The sequence below is a fragment of the Chlamydotis macqueenii genome, chromosome 16, assembly GCF_036417535.1.
Source record: "Chlamydotis macqueenii isolate bChlMac1 chromosome 16, bChlMac1.mat, whole genome shotgun sequence".
Lineage (NCBI taxonomy): Eukaryota > Metazoa > Chordata > Aves > Otidiformes > Otididae > Chlamydotis > Chlamydotis macqueenii.
In genome coordinates, this window is record NC_141571.1 from 14151101 (window position 1) to 14171446 (window position 20346).

The window sequence follows — 20346 nt, forward strand, 5'->3', positions numbered from 1 at the left end:
GGGAGCCGGGCTGCGGTGACGTCAACGCCCGGAGCGCGCGGGGCACGCCGGGAAAGCGCGGCCGTGCGCGGGCGGGGAGGGGGAGGAAGGCGCGCGGAGAGCGGCAGCACCTGCTGCGCATGCGCGGGCAGGCGGCGGGGGCCGCTATGGCGGGCGGCTGTTTCTGGCTGTACCGGTCCCGGTTTTCCTCGCTGTGCCAGGCCGTGTAGGAGCTCCCTCGCCCGCAGGCCCGGCCATGCAGGCTCGGTGTGGCCCAGGGCGCTGAGGGAGGCCGGTCTTCCGTCACAGCAGCCCGCCGGCGGCGTAGATCCGGCCCCGGGGCCCGCGGTCGCTGCGGCCGGGACCCTCAGGCAGAGGGGTCACGGTAGCTGCTCTCACCATGGGTTTTCAGCAGGTTAATTCATTTTATTTTTCTCCCGGCTGCTGTCTTGCAGAATCTACGTGAAATCTTTGCCCCCTTAGCGCAGCTTCTGTTCATGTCAGCAGTGCCAAGAAGTACAGGAGTGGTTTTCAGGCAGCCTGGCCGGTTACCTGTGTGCCCTTCCGAGGGCAGGCGAGCGAACGAGGCAGCATTGAATAAGCCGCCAGAGTTGAATCTCTGACTTTTAGGGAGTTCTGCCTTAAGGAGAAATCAGATTAAATGAAAGCAATGACCTTTTATTTTTAATATTTTGACTTGTACCTCATTAATAATTGTATTTCTGCTTCTTGTACGTAGTGGGTTGTTTTGTTTTGGTTTTTTTTGTTTGTTTGTTTTTTTTTTTCCTAATTGGTGGAATATCCAATAACCAGAGCTATTGCTACCTCTTAATATTGTTTAGGTCCTGCTTAGGATCCTAGGTCAAGATACAGCTAGAACAAAAGCGCAGTTCCTGCCCTCCCCAGGCTCCTGCAGTTTGTAATACCTTACATATGCTGATGCTAATACAGAAACTTGTCTGGCAATCTGCCTCAACTCTGTTTGAGTTCTGATGACCACAAATGTTTTGTGATGAAACAGAAATCGACATTGTTTTGCTTTCTTGTCACTTGTGTTATGGTAACACTCGGAGGCCTCCTGACAAGCGTAGTTCCCTCAGTGCCCGATCAGTGTGTGGCGGGCTGGGAGCCTCTTAGGCCACAACAAAATAACACGTCATTGCAGTGCTTCTAAACCACACTGGTACCAGATGACAGCAACTAAATGAGATTTGTAGAACATAATTTATTTTGACTTATTTGGAAACCGGTGCAGTAAAAGGATTTGTAACAAAGAATTTTTGTTGATTAGCAATATGCCACTGAGATTATCTTTTAACATGTTACGTAAGTGTCTGACATCTGTTTGGAGAATGGAAATAGTTGTCCTTAAATTGGCTAGAAGCCCATTTTTTTTTTCCTCTTGAAGGTATTGAAACACTTGCAGAGCTTTAGTTTGGTAAATTTCTTTTGGCTTTGAACATAAACCTCTTGTGTAGATTTTTTGGCACAAACGTGCACCATTTACAGTATCTAGGTATGAGCAATATAAGAACATACCTGAGAGAAAGACAAATCAAAATCAGGCCTTCAACATGTGTCTCATGTATTGTGTTAGGTCATAACTTGAGGCCCAAACTGGGCCTAGCACCAGCTCGTGTGATGCTTGTGGCCAGTCTCATCACTGCGTTCGCAAGTAGCTAGAGCTCTGACCAAAGTAGTTAAGACCCTGCCATACCCAACAGGGGTTCCGGAAGTTACGAGGTCTTACTTGTAATATCTCCATGCTGAGTTTTGGGGTAAAAGTGGCAAATTCTAGGCCTCATGAAAGATACTAAACAATGCAATCATCCTGTCCTTTAGATACAGCTAAAACCAGGGTCTTCTCTGTGTTCACATGTTTGGAAATTGTTAGTTTGAGTTTATTATTCTAATATAACATCTGAAATTAATAGTGTACTTTTCTGTTGTCCTTTTTCTGATCAGTCATCCAGAGGTAAGGAAGAAGGAGTAGTGCATTGCTCCTCAGCACCCGGAGATGCTTCGGGTTCTTTGTTTGGCTTAGGTGGCAAGTAAAAATTGGCATGTTTTATCTTAATTCTATTTGCCATACAGTATAACTATGGGTAAAGTCAGTTGTCTGTGCTCTTGAGAGTCCCTGGATGAGCTGGAAAGGCTATCTGAAGAGCAGTATTTCAAACACAAATGTGAGATAAAAGTCAGCAGCATGGCTAGAGAGTGGAACATCTGGAAGGAAAAGGGAAAGGCTTGTCCTGGATACTTGGGTGATGGGCACTGCTCTGAAGTCCATGTGATTGTGTACATTCACTAGTCTTGATATAGAAACTATGTGACTATGAATCATCCTAGCCATGAGCGTTTGTAGGCAGAATGTTAGAACTGTGTTTGCTTCAGCATCCTAAGGCACAGGGGACTGCTGCTGTTATTTCAGATTCAAAGGCAGAGCATGTCAGGTACAGATGTATACACATACACGTGTGTGGTTAAGTTCATGTTTGTGAAAGCATTTTTTTTTCTTTCTTTTGCATTAGGAAAACATGAGTTATTCATGCTTCCTGGTAACTTTAAGAATGATCTTGCTTGTTCATTGAGAATTACACAATCTTTTAGAAACAAAACCAGTAAGACGAGAAGTGTCAGTTGAAGCATATAGAGAAGAGGCGATGTTCATAATTAGATCAACTCAGGATACTCTCGGAGTGTAACACTGTCACCAAGGGGATAACAAGGTTTTTCTTTGGTTTTGGCTTTGTTGGGAAAAACATGGTGGTATGTTCTTCTAGTACCAGAAAAGCTAAGGGTATCTTTTTCTTCCTTTACTAACACTCTGAAATCTCAGAAGAGTTCATATGTTCATATGCAAATTACAGAAGAGTACTTTTTTTTTTATTTTCCCCAAATTTAGATTTTACAGAGATTTTCTGCAGCCGTATCTGAGCAGGGGGGTGAAATCAAACATCGCCATGCTGGAATCGTCTCTCTCCTGCACCCCACATCCCCATGGAATATAACCAAAGCAAGTATCCAACATTAATTTCCATCATTTTAGGATGAAAAATAAAAGCATACACACAGAGCAATATTGTCTTTTCTTCTCTCCTGTTTTTCATGTCGCTGACACGTTGTGAAAACATGAGAAGGGAAGTCACGTGCAAAGAGTGTAGCCTGTGAGCAGATATCATCCGACAGCATCATTGCACATGCTGTTCTTTGCAAGACAACCTCACTGAAAAGCTGTAGCAAAGAGCTTAACTGAGCAACCACTGATCACAAGGACTCTCATGTCTCCCTCTTGGTCTTCATCGTTGGTAACTCTTTCTTGCTGTTGTCATGTAGTTTCTGTTAAATTGTAAGGCCAGTCTGTCTCTGCTTACTTGTTAGAATACGGTCACCCATTTTTCACTTCAGCTTTTTGCAGAGTCCTTCAGGTTGGTCTGTTGTCTTTCTTCCTCATCTTTCAATCTTGCTATTGATTATTGATACAGGGAGAAAATAAACTTCTTCCAGGCCAATCTGCATGGACAAAACCAGATGACTGCTAGTGTGAATAGCTCAAGAATAGATCTTCCTGCCTGTTGTCCCAGCAATATTGAGGCAGCTAGGCACACCTCTCTGCAATGAAAACACGTTCCGAACTATAGCAGAATTTAATTAGAAAATCAGGTGTTCTGTGTTCCTAGATGGCTGATTTTCCACCAATTAAAAAGTAGGATGAGCTCCCGTAAAGTCATAACAATGCCTGACAAATCCTTCTTTAAGGTAGTTCATGACTGAATGGTGGAACATAGGTTAGTCACAAGCTGATAGCAACCTCTTCTGAAGAGCTGTTAGTTTTATTTGTGAACGATTTGGAGTAGCAATGCCACCCGCTTTACATGAGGCTGTATGTCTTCTGTTCTTGTACCTCCTGTCAGGTTTTGAGTAGGCAGAGGGAATAGAGCACAAGCGTGAGGCTCCTCCACGTCAGAACCGGAAGGAATCAGGAAATGGTCGGAGTCAGTGCAAGGGAGAGGCAGGAATAGAGAGGAAGGAGAAGCACAACTGATCTTTGGGGAAAGCAGCCAGATCCTGCTTAGAAAGGGAGAAAGAAAGAGAATACAACTCACATTTTCCATGCTCACTGTGGGAATTGTACTTAGCCATCCAGTTCTCTCCTGAAACTGTAATTCGTATTCCTAACCCATATGCTGCTGCTCAGCACTCTAAGCACTCTGCCTACTCTTTGGATAGCACATTGATCTGAAAACTGAAAATAGTGCATTCAATTTGGGGCAGCATTGAATTTTTACAGAGTATTAAAGTATTCAGAATGTTATGGGAAACAAAAAGCCAAATAATGGGTGGGGTTTGTTTTTTTCTTTGTTTCCCTGTGATGTTTTGTGTTCACTGGCAAAGGCAAGAAGGGATGGAAAACCAAATAAAGATTAAAAAAGACCCTTGAAAAAGAAAGTCTGAAATTTTTCATCTCCAAAAGCCACTTAGGAAAATGAAAAAGAAACTATTTTCTACAAACTGTTACCTTTGGAAAAAGCATTGAACAGTTTTCAACCCACTCTATCTTCTATAGCAGAAATATTTATTATAATAGGCTGGAAACTGAAATAATGAAGTTATGAAACAATATAAAACATAGTAATGGCTTGTCGCAGAAACACTTTAATTTTCCTCATTCCGAGGCACTAGCATGTTAGTTTCCTTTTCTTTCAAATCCCAAGAGGATTTTAAGGTCAGTTTCCCTATTGATTTTTGGAGTATCTGCTGTGCTTTGCAGATTTTTCTTTTGATATGTGCTGTGTTCTGTTCCTGTGGGCTGGTATATTAATAGTATTTGATTCTAAGCACTGTCATGAATCATGCTGCAAGCTACATTTTAGCTATTCCTAACTATTGCCATACGTACATTTTTGATGCAATCAGATGCTGTGGTGGTGGAGGCCAGAAGAAAGAATTAGGGGAGGAGATGGAAAGGTTTGAATCCTTAGAAAATCACTTCACAAAACACGTATCTGTTACTCACCTGTGCTTTAGTTCTGGCAGTAGATATTTATGGTATGTGTATTTACTTTATAGCAACATTTTCCAGGCTTCCTGAATTAATGATTGTTATGTTTGCAGGAATAAATCGTTGATTGTTATTAATGTGTTAAATTTGTTCTTCATTATTATTGACATATCCACTGAGGAAAGTGCAGGGAGGGAAACACTGGTAGGCAGAGAGGATCCCTTTAGATGTATAGCAGTACTTGTGGTGAAAGAACGAACCTTGAACTGGGTGAAAAAGCAAAGTGAGACTTCTGAGCTTTGCCTAAGGGAATTACCTTGGTGTGACCAGTCACTTTTCAGTGTGTCATGTCACTGTTCGCTGGGTTGGATCACGCTGCCTGACGTGTGGGTTTGGTTTATGGATGCCTTGAAGTTTTGTGTCAACAGACAGCAACGTGCTTTGGTCCCTCAGTGCTGCCCTGGAAGGCAGCTGAACAGGCAGGCAGCCTCCCAGACTTTACTGTTGCAGGAAACAGTGCCAGCAGCTCAGGGGAGCGGCAGGGTGCAGGTGTTTTGCTGCAGGATGGTACTGGCTGGCCATTCAGCGTGAAGGAAGATGAGGGATGACAGACAAGAAGAGGCAACCAGAAGAGGAAAAGCAAGGCCCTAAATGGAGAAACAGCAGTGGTCACCTACTTCTACGGCTACAAATTTAATGATTTTATCTACTCTGCTTCAGTCTGGAGAGCAGTTGCATCACAAGATCTGAGCATTTTATTCTGAAAAATGGATCCTTGTCGTCATAGAAATTAAGAGTGGTTCTGAACAAGTGGAACAGTAATTCTGCCATAAATTTCCTTGATATCCAGCCCCCTTACACATCAGTTGCAGAGGCAAGCCATGGCATCTCTGTGTGTTCCCAGCCTCTTTGCTTCTTTGATAATGTCAACATATACCTTCCCCCCCTGCCCCTGCCGTTATAAAAGCCTCTTTCCTCAGGATTTTTTTTTTAACTCTTAATTTACTGATGAAAGTAGGTTTCCTTGAGCTAAACCACACAGAACAGCTTCATCCCCTTACAGCTGTGTAAAACCTTGAGGTCAGAGATCCTGAACTCCGCTGGAGTTTTTCCAGGGGCTGCAGTCACTTCAGCCCTTCCGAGCTCTTTATCATGCTGTCTCCAGCTATACCCTGGCCCTTGTATTTATTGATTGCTTTCCTTCCAAATCAGGGTGACCTTAGCAAACATGCTTTTGATTAATTATATTTACATTCCTTTCCTCATAGAGTGTTTCAAATCACTGTCTACTATTGGTTTCCAGTTATGCTAGGCATGAGCTCAGCGATGTAGGAGTTACTACATCTCTCATACAGGGGCACGGGGATGCTGCTGTTGATTGTTATCACTGTCCTGGACTCCTGGTTGATGCTTGCTGATTCCCACTTTTTTTTTTTTGTCCTAAAAAGGATAATATTTCCTGCAGTTCTTTACTGAAAAAGCTGCAGGGCGGTGTTCACCCCACAAACAGTCGTGCACAGGCACAGTTGTCTCTCCTCCTGTCGTTGTGGAGCAATGGCATCTCCAGCCTCTGTTTGTCCGTAGCTCGCTACACCCTTCGTTTTAAGAACTGTTCAGAAGTTCAGTAGGACAGCTTAATTCTCTGAAAAGGAACTAAAAATGTATATGACTTGCTAAAAAAAGATTGATATTAGTCGCATGCAGCACATTTCTGAATATGTTATTTGCTTTCAAAAATCTGGTGTGCTAAAATAAAACCCCATCATTTATCCATGGTGACTTCATCTGCTGCTGCAGTCATGTCACTTCTGAGCTTTTCTTTGTTGATGAAATGTTCCCCTGTCCCTCTGTCCCCACAGAAAGCCAACCTTAAACCTGTCTTGAAGCTTGCGTGGTGAAAAGAATGTTGTGAAAACAGAACGCCCTTAATAATCACTGCCAGAATCAGTGAAATTTTGTAAATTAACTGAGAAGCTGCCTTTCAGCTCATGTCAGATTTTGTACAGCATTTCCCTCTTTAAGACTCACCCTGGGGGCTCCCCTAGAACAAGTGGAGGCCTGGCAGTTCAGTACACCTCTGTCACAACGCTGTGCTGCATCGTTGCTGCCCTGGGCTGGCGGCAGGTTTTTAAGCATCACATGAAAGCATCCCTGAGAGCTGCCTGCAGCCCGCTGGTGAGGAAAAGGCATGGCTGTGAGGAAGGCAGATCGAGGAGCCTACTGTGTTCCCAACACCTCCCGAGATCGCATTTGAGAAGGAAAGTGGTTATAAGCAGTACAAGACGAGGTCATTGCTTGTAAAATGCTTTATAAGATCAGGACTGTCGATCATTCTTACCTATTAATGCCGATTCGCTACAACCCGTCAGCAGAGTCCCCAAACAGCCTCTGGAAGGGGGATTTTGTTAACTTCAAAAATGAGTATGGACTTACAAAGAACAGGATCTGTGGAGCAGAAGATAACGTGCAATTACATATAAATTCATTATGGACAAAAAAAAAATCCCACAAACCGCATTCACTTGTTGCAAGATTCTGTAAATTTCATATATAAGCACTGCCCTCTGCTGCTCAGGGGTTTTCATTAACTCTAATTTAAAAAAAAAAAAGTTTCAACGCTGTTCCTTTTAATGAAAATGTTTGTATAGGCTTGCCTGTAAGAAAAGGACTCTGAATCTTTTTGTGTAAAAGAAAAATCCTCATTGATCATTTTTTTACAAACAGAAAACACCTGTGTTCTTACCTTAGCGTGGAGAACTTCTGTTTTGTCAAGCACATAGATTAGAATAAGCTGCATGCATCCTCTGAGGCAGAAATGCGGTAGAGAAAAACACATTTTCAAGTAACTGCACCTTTCAAAACAAGTCTTAAAACCCTTCATTCTGAATTGTGACCACAGGGAGGCAACAGAATAGAAAGATTGCACACGGTGAAGATGCAATGATAGCAAAAGAGTCAGTGTTTGTTCCCAAAGTAAAGGCGATGTAATCTGGTCAAGCTGTCCTGAGAAAACTTGTGTTGCTATTTATCTGCTCATTTTATAGTACATTTTCTTAAAAATTGTAAGGTGCAAAACACGTGTGAGAGAGCAAGTTGAGAACGACACGAGTCAGAACACGACTGCAAGGGCTAAGAGGGCTCTCACCCTCTGCAGAGGGAGCCGCTGTGGGGCCCGTGTGTGACAAACTACAGTGTATTTGACATCTGGACAGTCTTCTTTTAGGATGGGATTATGTTCATCTCTGCTATTATATCAATAGAAATTAAAGAAAAAAATCATGGATGCAGTAGCAAAGGTTTTATAGCAAAATAACAAGCATTATGTCATAGCAGACAAGATGTCATGACTTGTACCATGCTAGGATTTAACAAGATCACAAGGCGTGAATATTTTTTCTTTTTTATTGTTATTTCTCTTTGATTTCAGTTATTTTCTGGAGGAAGTTTGAGCTTGACATTGTATCTTTCCCTGGTAACTCCCACTTACAGAGAGGAAATTTGGACCATTAGCCGATGGAGAATTTCAGCAGAAAACCAACCAATTGGGGAAGGAGAAGGATTAGAAATGGCCCCTGGGGCAGGTGGGGCTGCTTACACCTTGGGAGGGTTTCTGCCTCTTTGGGTGAGGGTCGCCTAGAGGGGAGCTTGGACCCTGGGAGAGCCTTAGTTCTTAGAAGTGTTTTGGTTTGTTTTAAGCCTTTTGCAGGTAAATTTCCTCTCTCTCTCTTTTTTTTTTTTTTTTTAATTGTAGAGAATTGTTGCTATTAGCTGTAATGTTGCTGCTTTGGAAGTGTATTACTACATAGGTGTAGATACTGGGTTGTGGGAGAATATTAGTTTTTTTTTTTTTGTAGTGTTATAACTATTAAACATCAATTTGGTTTGGAGAGCCTTGTTAGCCAGGTTAATGGATCTTCTGCAGAGCATATAAATACTGTTAATGCAGGTAAACCATAATGGGTTTCTTCATAAAGAAAAGACAAATGTATTTTTTTCTCCTATGTTGTATCTCTTATTTAAAAAAAAAAGCTTGATTCAGCGTTAAGCTTTTGGGTGCAAAAACTCATTTTTTTCTTTGTGTTTTGCTGTGAAGCGTGCTCTGATGTGTACTTCAGAAGTGGAAGGAGGCTACGATAACTTGGTCACCTTCTAGGTGGAAGACAGCATTTGTAGTTTAAGATTAATCGCTTTTGTTTTGTTGGGGTCTGAGATGAGAGCAACGCTGATATTGTTGAGCTGTGCCTGATGAACAAGTCTCTCTGCCTCTCTGTGTTCTGAGAGCAAAATCTGCTGTGCAGGCTAAAAAACTGCATGCTCATAAGTTTGCTTAGCTTGCAAATTGTGCTGAGCATCAGTGACTGATGTTTGTTTGGTTTTTAATTTCTGTATGGATTTTTCTTCATGCCAGTGACATAGCTCTGGAGTAACCATTGTATTAAATAAGGCACACTTTGTAAACCAGACTTTTAGAGCTTTCTTTTCCTTCAAGTCTGGTTTCTGTGATTGTAACTATAGAAGAAAATTCTAGTTGCTAATGAACTTCCTCTTCCGTGGTGCCTTTTACTGCGAGAGACATGGTTGCTTTTGCTTTTAAAGTATCACTGAACATGTAATACCTAGGAAGGTTGGATTTGTTAACTCTGGCTACAGGTCTTGCAATGAAAATGCTCTGTAAGCTGTTTGGGTTTTTTTTGGTTTTGTTTTGGTTTTGTTTTTCCCTAAATGCAGTGTAGCACTTAACTGAGAGGACCAGTACTTCAGAGGTGCTAGAGGCCCAAGTGCCTCTTAACCGCCTCTGTGGCTGTTTGCTGCGGAGTAGCTGCTGTACCGGTGGCCTCCGCTTGGTTGTGTTTCGCTGTGTGCCTGTTCAAAAGAGCGCACTGCAGTAGCTATCTGTTATCTTAAATAATGTCTCATACCAGCTTTGAAACACCATCTCTTTCTAGAGGGGGGGGTGTGTATATATATATTTTTAATTTAATATTTGCTGTGTGATGCCTTGGGTCTGTATGCTTATACTGCGTAGCTCTGATAACCAGCACTTCCTTAGAATGAATTGACTGATTGAGTTAGGTGGTGAAAGGATTTTCAGGGCACTTAATTACAAAAAAAGGGGTTTGATTGCACCTACTACTTAGTGATACGTGTAGCGACTTCACTCCACAGCAATTCCTTTGGAGTGATCAGTTAAACTGATCCTGATTCTCAGTGGTGTAACTGCACGACCTTTTGAAAGCGTATTTGCCAGCGATACAGAGAGTATTAGAAGCAGTAGCTGAGTTGCAATTTAGCTTACTTGCGTACGGAAGGGCTGTTACCTTGAGTTGGATGAGGACTTGGGTAATTGGGTACTCAATCACTTCAATTTCATTCTTGTTCTGCACAGAACTAGCACTGGCAGAAAATGTCTTATCTTTGATTTAAGAATACCTCCGTATAGAAGTCAAACCTAATTATTTTAGATTGTGTCCTGAGAAGTCCTGTATATAGAAAATATCTATAAAATTCATGGTTTAATTAGCATAATAAGGTTATGAAAAATCTACTGGTATTGTGCGGTGTTTGGCTGTAAACTGAACATTCTGAGATACTTTGTCTGGGTGTGGCTGTTCCCTGCTTTGTTATGGCATGCCTTCTTAAATCTGTTTTTAAGAGGAAAAAAAAGCAGAGTCTTTTTAATGTTAATTTAAAGGCTGAGCAAAATGACTGGGGATTTATCACACAGATCAGATGCCAAATGCGGGATGGGTTCAGCCAGGGAGGCAGCAGAGGTTTTGCCCTCCCCCTCTGCAGTCTGTTCCCATGAGCATCTCGCCATAAATTGGCAGAGGGGCTCAGAAAGTGCTGGTCTCTTCCCTTCAGACACTAGTGAGGACTCAGCAAAAGTTCAACAGCGAAGTACAGAAGCACTGGATCTCTGATTGGGCTGCAATTCCAAAACAAGCTCAGCTTTGTCAAGACCAGGAGCTCTCTGGAATATGCATGGGGGTGTGGAACAAATACTGCAGGGTCAGTGCTGCCGGACGCTGGGAATCCAGCTGACCACTCTGGGTATCTCATCCTCTCTTTCAGAACAAGAACATGGGGGATGCAACACCAGTGGAGGAGGCTGAGCTCAGGGCTGCTCGCTGCCAGCTCTTTGAATCCAGCATGAGGAGTGAAGCAAGGAGACTGAGGACTTTTCGGCAATGGCCAAGCACCTCACCTGTGTCTGCCCGAGATTTGGTCAAGGCTGGCTTTTTCTTCGTGGGTCCAAGAGATGAAGTACAGTGTTTCTGCTGTGGTGGTGTCCTGCAGGACTGGAGACCTGGTGACTGCCCGATAGCAGAGCATCTGAAGTTCTTCCCTTCCTGTAAATTCATTTGTGGTGAGGATGTTGGGAACCAAGCGATGTTTCCTCTTCAGGAAATCTTTGACACTGTGGATGGGCAGTTCCTCAGCCTTTTGCCAGGGATAGACAGTGAGGAGACAGCCCTGCCCAATGAACCTGAATACCCAGAGATGGTAACAGAGGAGATGAGACTATCTACATTTCAGAACTGGCCACAATATACTGACATGCGTCCCGAGCAACTGGCTAGGGCAGGATTCTTTTACACAGGTAGGTACTCTGGGGAAATGTTTTTAACTCTTATTCAAGTTAACACAGTGCCACCTTCAAAGGTTAGGGCTTGTACAAATATTTGCAAATATGTGTAGTGTGGGTAGAAACCACATCCTTCCTTCAGCTGGTGCTATTTTGCTCTCTGCTTGTGCAGAATTCACTTCTGTGTTAACTCCTGTTTGGGTGCTGAGGGGTCTGCTAGGAAGTCAATTCTCTTATCAACGGGAGTGGGAAAAGTGACACTTTCAACAGATGTTTTGCTGCCAGAAAAGTGTGTGCTTTAAAATCCATTGAGCCTATTTATTACTTGCACTTCTAGAAGGGCTTGAGGCACTTACTTGGCTTGTCATGTTCTGTGTAAGCTCTGTCTTACACTGAAGCCTTCTCCTCTCAAAAAACCAAATCTGAGTGAAACTGTAGGCAGTCAGCCTCCTTAGCTGTCACTGTGGCTTGGTGCTGTAAGGACCCTGGACTTGTAATGCAGAAATAAAAAAGATACTTTCTTCTGAGGCAAGTAAGCAGTATTTCTCATCATCATCTGCATGTGAATATCAATGTAACATAACTGTTTCCCTTTGAGAGAGCTTTGCTGGTTAGATAAGTTTGAAGTACTCCTCCCTGGATTGACCAGTCAGAGGAAATATTTACAGTATGTCAGTGTTTGACTGTAGTTAAATATTGGGAGATTCTTCTGTTTTCCAAAAGCTAATAAGGTGATATTTCTGTGTATTGCAAGTGTGACTTCTATATGTAGGAATCTATTTGTTTTGTATTTGCAAATCAAAGCGAGACATGGAAAGAAGTGACAGGCAGGTCCGTAAACTAAAGGTCCCTCAGCAGATACAAACCTGTGCATCCTGAATGCCTCAGGCTCTCATTGGTGAAGTAAAATTGAGTTGCCCCTTTCTCCACTTACTTGAGTACTATTTGTTGGTAAAGATAGGAATGGGGGGGAAAAAACAGCCTTAAATGTTGTGATAGCTGGAAAAATCGGAGGTACAACACGGTGAATGACATGGACGTAGGAAATTTTATCTAAATAACTGTTCTGTTCTTCTAGCTTGAGTTAGAGGAAGTGACTGGTTAGTTTGCTAATATGACTCTCTACTGCAAGGTTGTTACTCAAACTGCATTTTTAAGGCATGCAGAAGACCAGCATGGCCAGGAACACAGAATAATTGATAACAGTGTCTGCAGCTGAAAACGTGTGTGTTTTGTGCTGGACTTGATTCATCATTTGCAGAGCAGATATTGGAAAGCCCAGCACAGAGTGACTTTGGGGACTCATTAGGCAGCAGCGGTCTGACATGGCACTTTCCTGCAGTCACCTGAGCAGGAGAACTCTGGAACTGAGTGCTCGGGTGAAGGGAAACAGTGCTCTAACACAAGAGTGTGTGGGAGATCATGTCTGCGACCCAAACTCACCTTTAAACGCCTTTACTGACGTTGTTTCATTGTCCTTGGGGCAGGGCATTCGTAGGCAGTTCTTCTTAACTGTGCTTGGCTTTAATTTTTTCTTCTCCCCCTGTGATTTCTGTGACGAGAAGCACAGAAGCAGAATGGATACCCTGGGACCACGTTGTGGCAAACTCTTATACCTGTGAGGTGGAAGCTGTGTATGTCATCTGACAGTGCCTGCTGCTGGCGATGGCAGGTTGTGGTTAGGAAATAAAGCACGCTGATGGGTATAATTAGTTACTACTCCAGTCTAAATGCAGGCAAGAGGAGATTGGATGGGTATGTGCATACATGGGAGCTGTGGTGCTCACATGCATGCTGCCTGTTAGCTTGTGACCTGGTTCTGGAATCATCTCAACCAGCTGCAGCTTGGAATTCAAACTCTTATCAGATTTCCTGCCCCTATGCAGCTTGCACAGTGTTGGTGAATGGTCATGGGCTTGTCTGTGCTGTCTGGTAGCCTGTGTTTTGTGCTGCATCTCTCCCCAGGTTCTGATCCAGGGCTGGTAGAGCATACAGCATCTCCGAGGTCAAATAATCCCTTCATGTCTTTTTCAGGACATGATGATGTAGTGACGTGTTTTTACTGCGATGGAGGTATGAGGAACTGGTCGTTCGGAGATGATCCTTGGAGGGAACATGCCAAATGGTATCCGGAGTAAGTCAGTCTTGGTTGACAAATTTTCCTCTTCGCAAGACCAAAAGATATGCTGTGCATTCCACATTGATTTATTTTTTTCATAAGGTAGAAGTACCCCCTGTTGAGAGGCAAATGAGTCACAGTTGTGCTGGCAGTAGGCGCTGCTTCCAGGCTTTATTGTTAGCATAGTTCTAGACTTTTCTACCTGACTAGGGCAAGTGAAAAGCTAGTCAGGTATATTCAGTCATGTTTAACTGCATGAACTGTTGCAATAGTCTGTAACCTTCTGGAAATGCCTGAAATCTCAAGAGAGGTTCTGAATCCTCAAGGTCAAAGTTGCACAGCAGGGGACCATCTTCAGATCCTAGTAGTGAATCAAGATAGAAAACGTGTTTCTAGGTCTGCCACTTAGTCTGTGCTGTCTTCCAAAAATACCTTCCTCCTACTCTCCCCCTCACATGTGGAAGAACCTGAGATTGGCCTGGAAACTTAATCATTGTATCTTCAACTACCTCACCTCTCCTTCTGTTTCTCACTTTCCACGCTCCCCAATAAGTAGTTGGTGTGTCTCTGCGTATGTTATCCCTTACAAAAATTCACTGACTCCAGGACAGTCGCATTCAGTCCCTTTAGGCTTCTCAGGCATTGCCACATCTTCTATTGCAAAGGCTGATTTATGACTGAAGTGTTCTGTGTTAATGGTGAAACCTACTGGATGGTGGTTGTCTAAGCTGTAATGAGATTTTTTTTTTAATAACTGTACAAATTGTAGTGACAAAGCCTAAGTACTTAGACCCTCTCACTTTAAAAGCAAAATCAGATGTTCAAGCTCAGGTAGAATAGCATAGTTCAGGTTTGAAACTCTAATTTTACCCAGAGTTCACCATCTAAAAGTTGAAATAAAATAACTTCCCTTGTCAAAGAACAACTTTTGATTCTGCTAATCTGAGGTACAAAAGAAAGATATTGTAAACCTTGTTTTTCTGTAGCACTTGTGTTTTTCTGTGAACTGGTCTATTATTGCATGTTCTGTGATCTGTTCCAAAGGATGTTGCAGCTGAGCTCACCTTGGGCCAAACATGAAGACTGCACAAAGGGGGGGATCATGAACCTCTTATTGTTGCCCTTTGTTGTATATAGCAGTTTGCTCGTAATCCAATAGCACCCTTTGCTTCTAAAATGCAAACTGCTACTGCTGCTTTCACTTGAGATACCCTGTACTAATATATTTAAATCTTTCTACTTATAGGTGTGAATTTTTATTGCGATCAAGGGGGAGAGAATTTGTCAGCAGTGTTCAGGAGTCCTTTTCTAGCACCCTGCTATCTCCAGTGAGTCATGAATATTTTGTGTCTAGCGGATGGGGGGTTTGGTAGAGAGGGGGAGGTTGGAACACGTGCTTCTCTTGTGACTCTCTTTTGACATTTTCAGAGAGATTCTTGGGATCAGACCGAACAAGATTCCTCTGCTTCCCAAGGTCAGTGCTATAATTACAGGGTGTTTTGTCTTCTGTTGAAAGTGGTGTAGTCTTACTTCTACCCCACCCCAGCTACTATGCGCTCTGTAGACATGGTGTTTGAGAGATGTCTTGGTATTCTAGAAGCTGTTTAATTTCATTTTTAGGAAATGGTCTCTAGCCCAGGAAGCAAAATTGCTTGCTATTGTGAGACCTCTTAGTCTAAGACCAGAGACATTTAACTAGTCTGGATAATCATGTGACTTTTGGGTGCTTGCCGAAACTTCCTTTGACTTGTCCGTGCTCTTGATGTTGTCTGTCTGTAGAGTTTTCAAACCACAGCATTTTAAACAGACCTGATAGGAGACCAGAGAACAGCTAGAGGGTCCATTTGTTCATGAAAGTTTTGGTCCTGGGGATCTATTCCCATTCATCAGTTAAGTAGGTGAAATTTGTCTCCCAAACTGTGAAAAACTGATTTTTCTCATTCTCCTGAGGAGCCTATCTGATAGGATGAGCTTAAGAGACTTTGAACTGGCTGCCAGCTGAATTTCCCACTTCTGTCTTAACTGATGAATGGTTGAGCTAGATTATGAGGTAGGAGATACTTCAATTGGGATGTTCCACTTGATCTTCATGAAAGCAGTTTAAAGACTTCTATTCTGGGATGTGAAAACAAAGATAAGGATTCTGGACTGGGGCCAAACATGAGAGACTTAGTTTGCTGATACAGAATAAACCATCCAAAATTAGTCTCTTGGCTTTTATGAAATTGTGTTTACTTTCCTGTGAATTATGATTGGAAGTAAAAAAACAACCCTGTAAATCTGGATGTTGATCTAGTGATATAGATAGCTTGAGGAATGTTCTAGAATACATTAATGCCATTTTATATGTAACAGCTCCAGGGAGTGGCATATTTTTTTTTGCCCAAAGTTCTGCCTTTTTGGTGAAGTATCTGCTCGCTGCTTTACAGATCCTCTGAGGAACTGGGAATGGCAGGCTCTTCCTCCTCTGGATCAGTTTACCATAGTGCAGAATGTCCTGCAGATGGGCTTTGACCCCACCTGTGTGGTTAACCTGGTAGAGGATAAATACATGCTGACTGGGACTTTCTACCTATCTGAGTCTGAACTGATTTCTGATCTGCTTCAGCCAGACTGGGAAGAGAGCAGCAGTGCAGAGGAAAGCAGAGGTATGCCTGACTCGCACACCCACATTCTTGGTGGATGTTTAACCTCTTCACTTCATCTTGAGCACTGTTGTCTTGCGGGTCTGCCTTCTCTCTTCCTAGGCTGGAATTAAGAGTAGTAATGTACCCAAGCTTGTCATTCTGTGAGAGGCTGAAGAATGAGGTTCTGCTTTAAAGAAACCTGGAGCAGCTGTGATGACTGGGGCATCAGTAACTATATCTGCCTGCAGTAGGCTCTGGTGTAGATATCCTTAGTATTTTCTGCTGCCCTTACACCTGCAGTAGCAGACAGCCACACAATGTGGAGGCCTGTGTGCAAATTCACGTCTGATGCAGGCAGAGGCAGTTGTCTGAAGCAAGGCTGCGAGGATGGATGAGTATTCCAAGCCTATTTCAAATGGAATCTATGACCTGATCAGAACTAGCCGTACTTCTTGTTTGGATAATACATATTTTCCTTAACTTATCTGTGTCTGTCTTGTGTTATGTGTTTTCTGGAGTCTTTACCAAGTGATGTTTATTTGGAGATGGAGTCCCACACAGGCTTTTTTTAGCTAAAAGAAAAAAAATTTCCACAAAACTGAAAGTGTGATTAAATAGTTCCACAGGAGCAGCTGATGGCTCCTGCTGTTGGATGGATAAACCAACTTTGAGGAGACAATGTGATATGGACCTGTCTTGGTAGGGAGGTTAACATACGTGGTTACTAAGGCACCACAGAAAACATCAGCTTCGCCAGGCTGTGTGTGAAGTTAACAGTGAAGTAAAGAGGTGTGTGACCTGAGGCTACTGAAATCCAGGATATTTCATCTTTTTAAACAGCACTGTCTGAAGAGGACTGAAAGGAGTAGCATTTAATGCCATCTTCTCTCCTGGTTACACAGATGCTGTTGAGAGAGAGACTGAAACATCAAGTTCAAGAGGAGAAATGCAATCCATGCAACAAAAGGAATCAGGTGCACTGGGCTGACAGGGGTGGTGAAATTGAGCCTAGGCATAATTGGGATGTTTTTCCAGTAATGGTATCAGTGGTTATTGTATCCATTGACTTTGTAATCCCGAAGTGGAATGTGTGCTAGCTTGAGTGGTAACTGAACTTACTCTTATTCAGGAATTAGAGTTCCACTGTGAAGCAGACTGTTTCACAAAGAATTTGGTTTATCAGGGATAATTTAGATATTACAGTAAAAAGATGTCAATCTCTGTCCCTGCACAGTAGCTGTAGTTTTTCAGTTTAAATGAAATTTCCCAGAGAGGTGCTTTTGCCATCTTTAGAGTCAGTCTCTGAACAAAGTTGTGAGCAAGTTGCAGTGTGACTTCCTAAGATGAGAGGACTGGCACTCTGGAGCTGTTACAATACTAACAGTTTGGGCTTTTTTTTTTCTTTTTGGTAAAGATGAGTCTGGGATGAGCACAGAAGAACAGCTCCGACGCCTGCAAGAGGAAAGAATGTGCAAAGTGTGCATGGACAGAGATGTGTCTGTTGTGTTTGTTCCTTGTGGCCACCTGGTAGCTTGCGGAGAATGTGCCTCCAATTTGCAATTGTGCCCGATCTGCAGAGCAGTCATCCGGGGAAGTGTGAGGACTTTCATGTCCTGAACGATGATGAGCCTAAGAGGAAAGATAAGTCTATACAACTCCTTCGTAACACAGCAGAGGAAGAAAATGAGTAAATAGTTTGATGCTGGAGCAATCTTATTTGCAAGGTAGCTTAGCATAAGTGTAAAAACTTACTAAATGTGCCTCCTGTGCACGGTGTTTCTAGTAAGAGTTCCTGGTTTGCTGTACTCTTGCTGATCTTGCTGTAGGACTGCTCCAGAAAAACTCTGCTAGTTTCTTTTATCCTCTGAAAAGAGGCTTTTGTTGACAGAGATTCTCCTCCAAATTCTTACATTCTCAAATGAATCTCTGCTCTGTGTTGGAGTCAAGGGCTATTTTCAGCAGACTGTCTCTGGTTCTTGCTTACATTTAGCAGTGGTTTAGAGATTACTCTGCTAGATTTAAATTATTCTGACTTCCTTCAGTAATTCTGAGTCAAAATGGGAGTATTTATACCAAATGCATTCTGTTGAGACTAGAATGCTCAGCGGCAGTGTATTGAGGGGGATGGAGGATCTAGCTTTTTCTTCTGAGCTCTTTGCTGTCTCCATTCCTCTCGCCTTGTTGAATTGTCAACAATAGACAGAATGTTTCAGTAATACGCAAACCCGCATAACTAAGTGAAAAGCCTGGCCTGTTGTAGACTCTCCAGCCTCTTTCCTCTCAGCTGACCTCCCTAAATAGAAGGTGAAAGGCTCTTTGATCAGGGTCACTAGACATTCTCATGGAACCTTCATTCAGAGCCTCTTCCCTGGCTGTTGGGTACTATCCTGCTAGAAGATAGCTATGGAAACTTAACTCTTTAGGACTTCTGTTTGCTGGCTAAACTGATGATTTTCATTTTAAATGGAACATTCTATCATGTAGCCAAAAAGATAAAATTTTGTCAATTTTATAGCTTGTTAACTGCAGGAGAAGGGAAACATGTTTTTTAAAATTAACTATTCTTTTTAATAGAATAAAAATTTTTTGTTTATCTTGCAGAGGTCTGAGTATCTGATTTTAGTATAATACCCTACTGGGGGAGGCAGTGTGGTGGTGTCCTAAGATGTTAGAGTAGCATCAGGCTGTAGATCACTTAAACTTCTGTGCTTCAGTACTACATGGGCGTGGGTGAGTAAAGTATATCCATTGGCTTCCTTTGGAATTCCCAAGACGGCGTGCAGGTCCTCTAGACTTTTAGCTGCAAATAAGGGGTAAGGATGCAGGAGGATAGGGACATGAAGCTGTGTGAGTGGGGAATAATTCCCCATCTGAACTCGATACAGAGTTTTGGTACGTGGTTGTTAAGCCATCTGTAGAGACTGGAGTTGCTTGTTTGGCTCTGGCCTAGGATACTGAACAGGCTTTTCTGAGTAACTTTAACGTGTCAGTTATCCCTGGGCCATGTGGGAGGGTGGATCTCTTCATCCCTTGCCTTCAGAAGAAGGTATTATTAATGCAGCTCTTATCAAAGATGAGAAAAGTACTAGTTGAGCAGTTGAAACTCTCCAACTCTTGTAGGAATTGGTTGGCCTTTGCCAGACAGCAGCTTTCACGGGACAGAATTGCACCACCATGCCAAATGAAGTATTGTATCTGGGCTCAAGCTATCATTTGCTTTATTTTGCCTCTGTAAATAACAGCAAAAGCTTATGGTTTAAGTAGATGTGCTGATCTGAGAAGGGAAAACAAACCAGCTCAGTGTTGGAATAGTGTTATTTCCTCCTAAACTTTAGCTCAGTGCAGCTGCAACCTAGCCTAAGCATCAACAGAACTACAGGGCTGTGAATATACCAGCTGCTGCTTCTGGGGCTTCTTTTGTTTCACACTTTGAAAATTGTGGCCTTTCTGCATCTGGAAGGGTGCAGCCTTTTTTTTCTATGGGAAGATGTCCCTTCAGAAACAGGTACATGTTGTTTGTGGTTTTGTTTGGGGTTGTGTGGTGGTTTTTTTTTTTTCTTTTGCTTGGTTGTTTGCTTGTTTGGTTTTTTGTTTGGTTTTTTTTTGTTTTGTTTTTGTTTGGTTTTTTTTTTTGGACTAGTAGTGTCTCAAGTGATCCTTATCCCCAATAGAGGGCACTCCGAACCTGGAGATAAGGGAACCCGCTGGAGCAAATCCTTCAGCTGCTCCTTTACTCTTAGGCACGCTGGAGATGCAAAAGACTGGGAGTCCCTGCCCTCACAGAACGGGGTCCTTGCATGGACCCTGCAGTACACGGAGCGGGTCTAGCACAGGGAGAAGGGTTGTCAGAGTCTGAAGGATAAATAGGTCTGCTTACAGAAACTAGAGGAGGTAATTAAGTGTGGAATATAATCCTTGGTAGCTTGTCTTATTTTCTTCTCAGACTGATTTTATTTTTTGTTTTATGGCAGTTGTTGATACTAAATATTATAGGCTTACCTGAACCTTTATTTTACTTCTGTTAAAAGATAAT

The 20346-nt window shown here is 42.6% G+C and overlaps 1 protein-coding gene across 1 annotated transcript; it reads left to right on the forward strand.

Annotated features, from left to right (window-relative positions):
• The first annotated feature begins 185 nt into the window (after window positions 1–185).
• Window positions 186–18913, forward strand: BIRC7 (baculoviral IAP repeat containing 7). Its single transcript, XM_086760450.1, has 8 exons — window positions 186–394; window positions 11054–11582; window positions 13602–13701; window positions 14933–15014; window positions 15115–15160; window positions 16116–16334; window positions 17216–17287; window positions 17728–18913. The coding sequence occupies exons 1-8, from the start codon at window positions 380–382 to the stop codon at window positions 17928–17930; spliced, it is 1266 nt and encodes a 421-aa protein (XP_086616576.1). The 5' UTR covers window positions 186–379; the 3' UTR covers window positions 17931–18913.
• Window positions 18914–20346: the final 1433 nt, after the last annotated feature.

Excerpts from the sequence above, each read along its gene's own strand:
- BIRC7 (XM_086760450.1), top strand. Across the intron at positions 13,702-14,932 it reads CATGCCAAATGGTATCCGGA|GTGTGAATTTTTATTGCGAT; the intron begins GTAAGTCAGTCT and ends TTCTACTTATAG. Across the intron at positions 15,015-15,114 it reads CTAGCACCCTGCTATCTCCA|AGAGATTCTTGGGATCAGAC; the intron begins GTGAGTCATGAA and ends TGACATTTTCAG.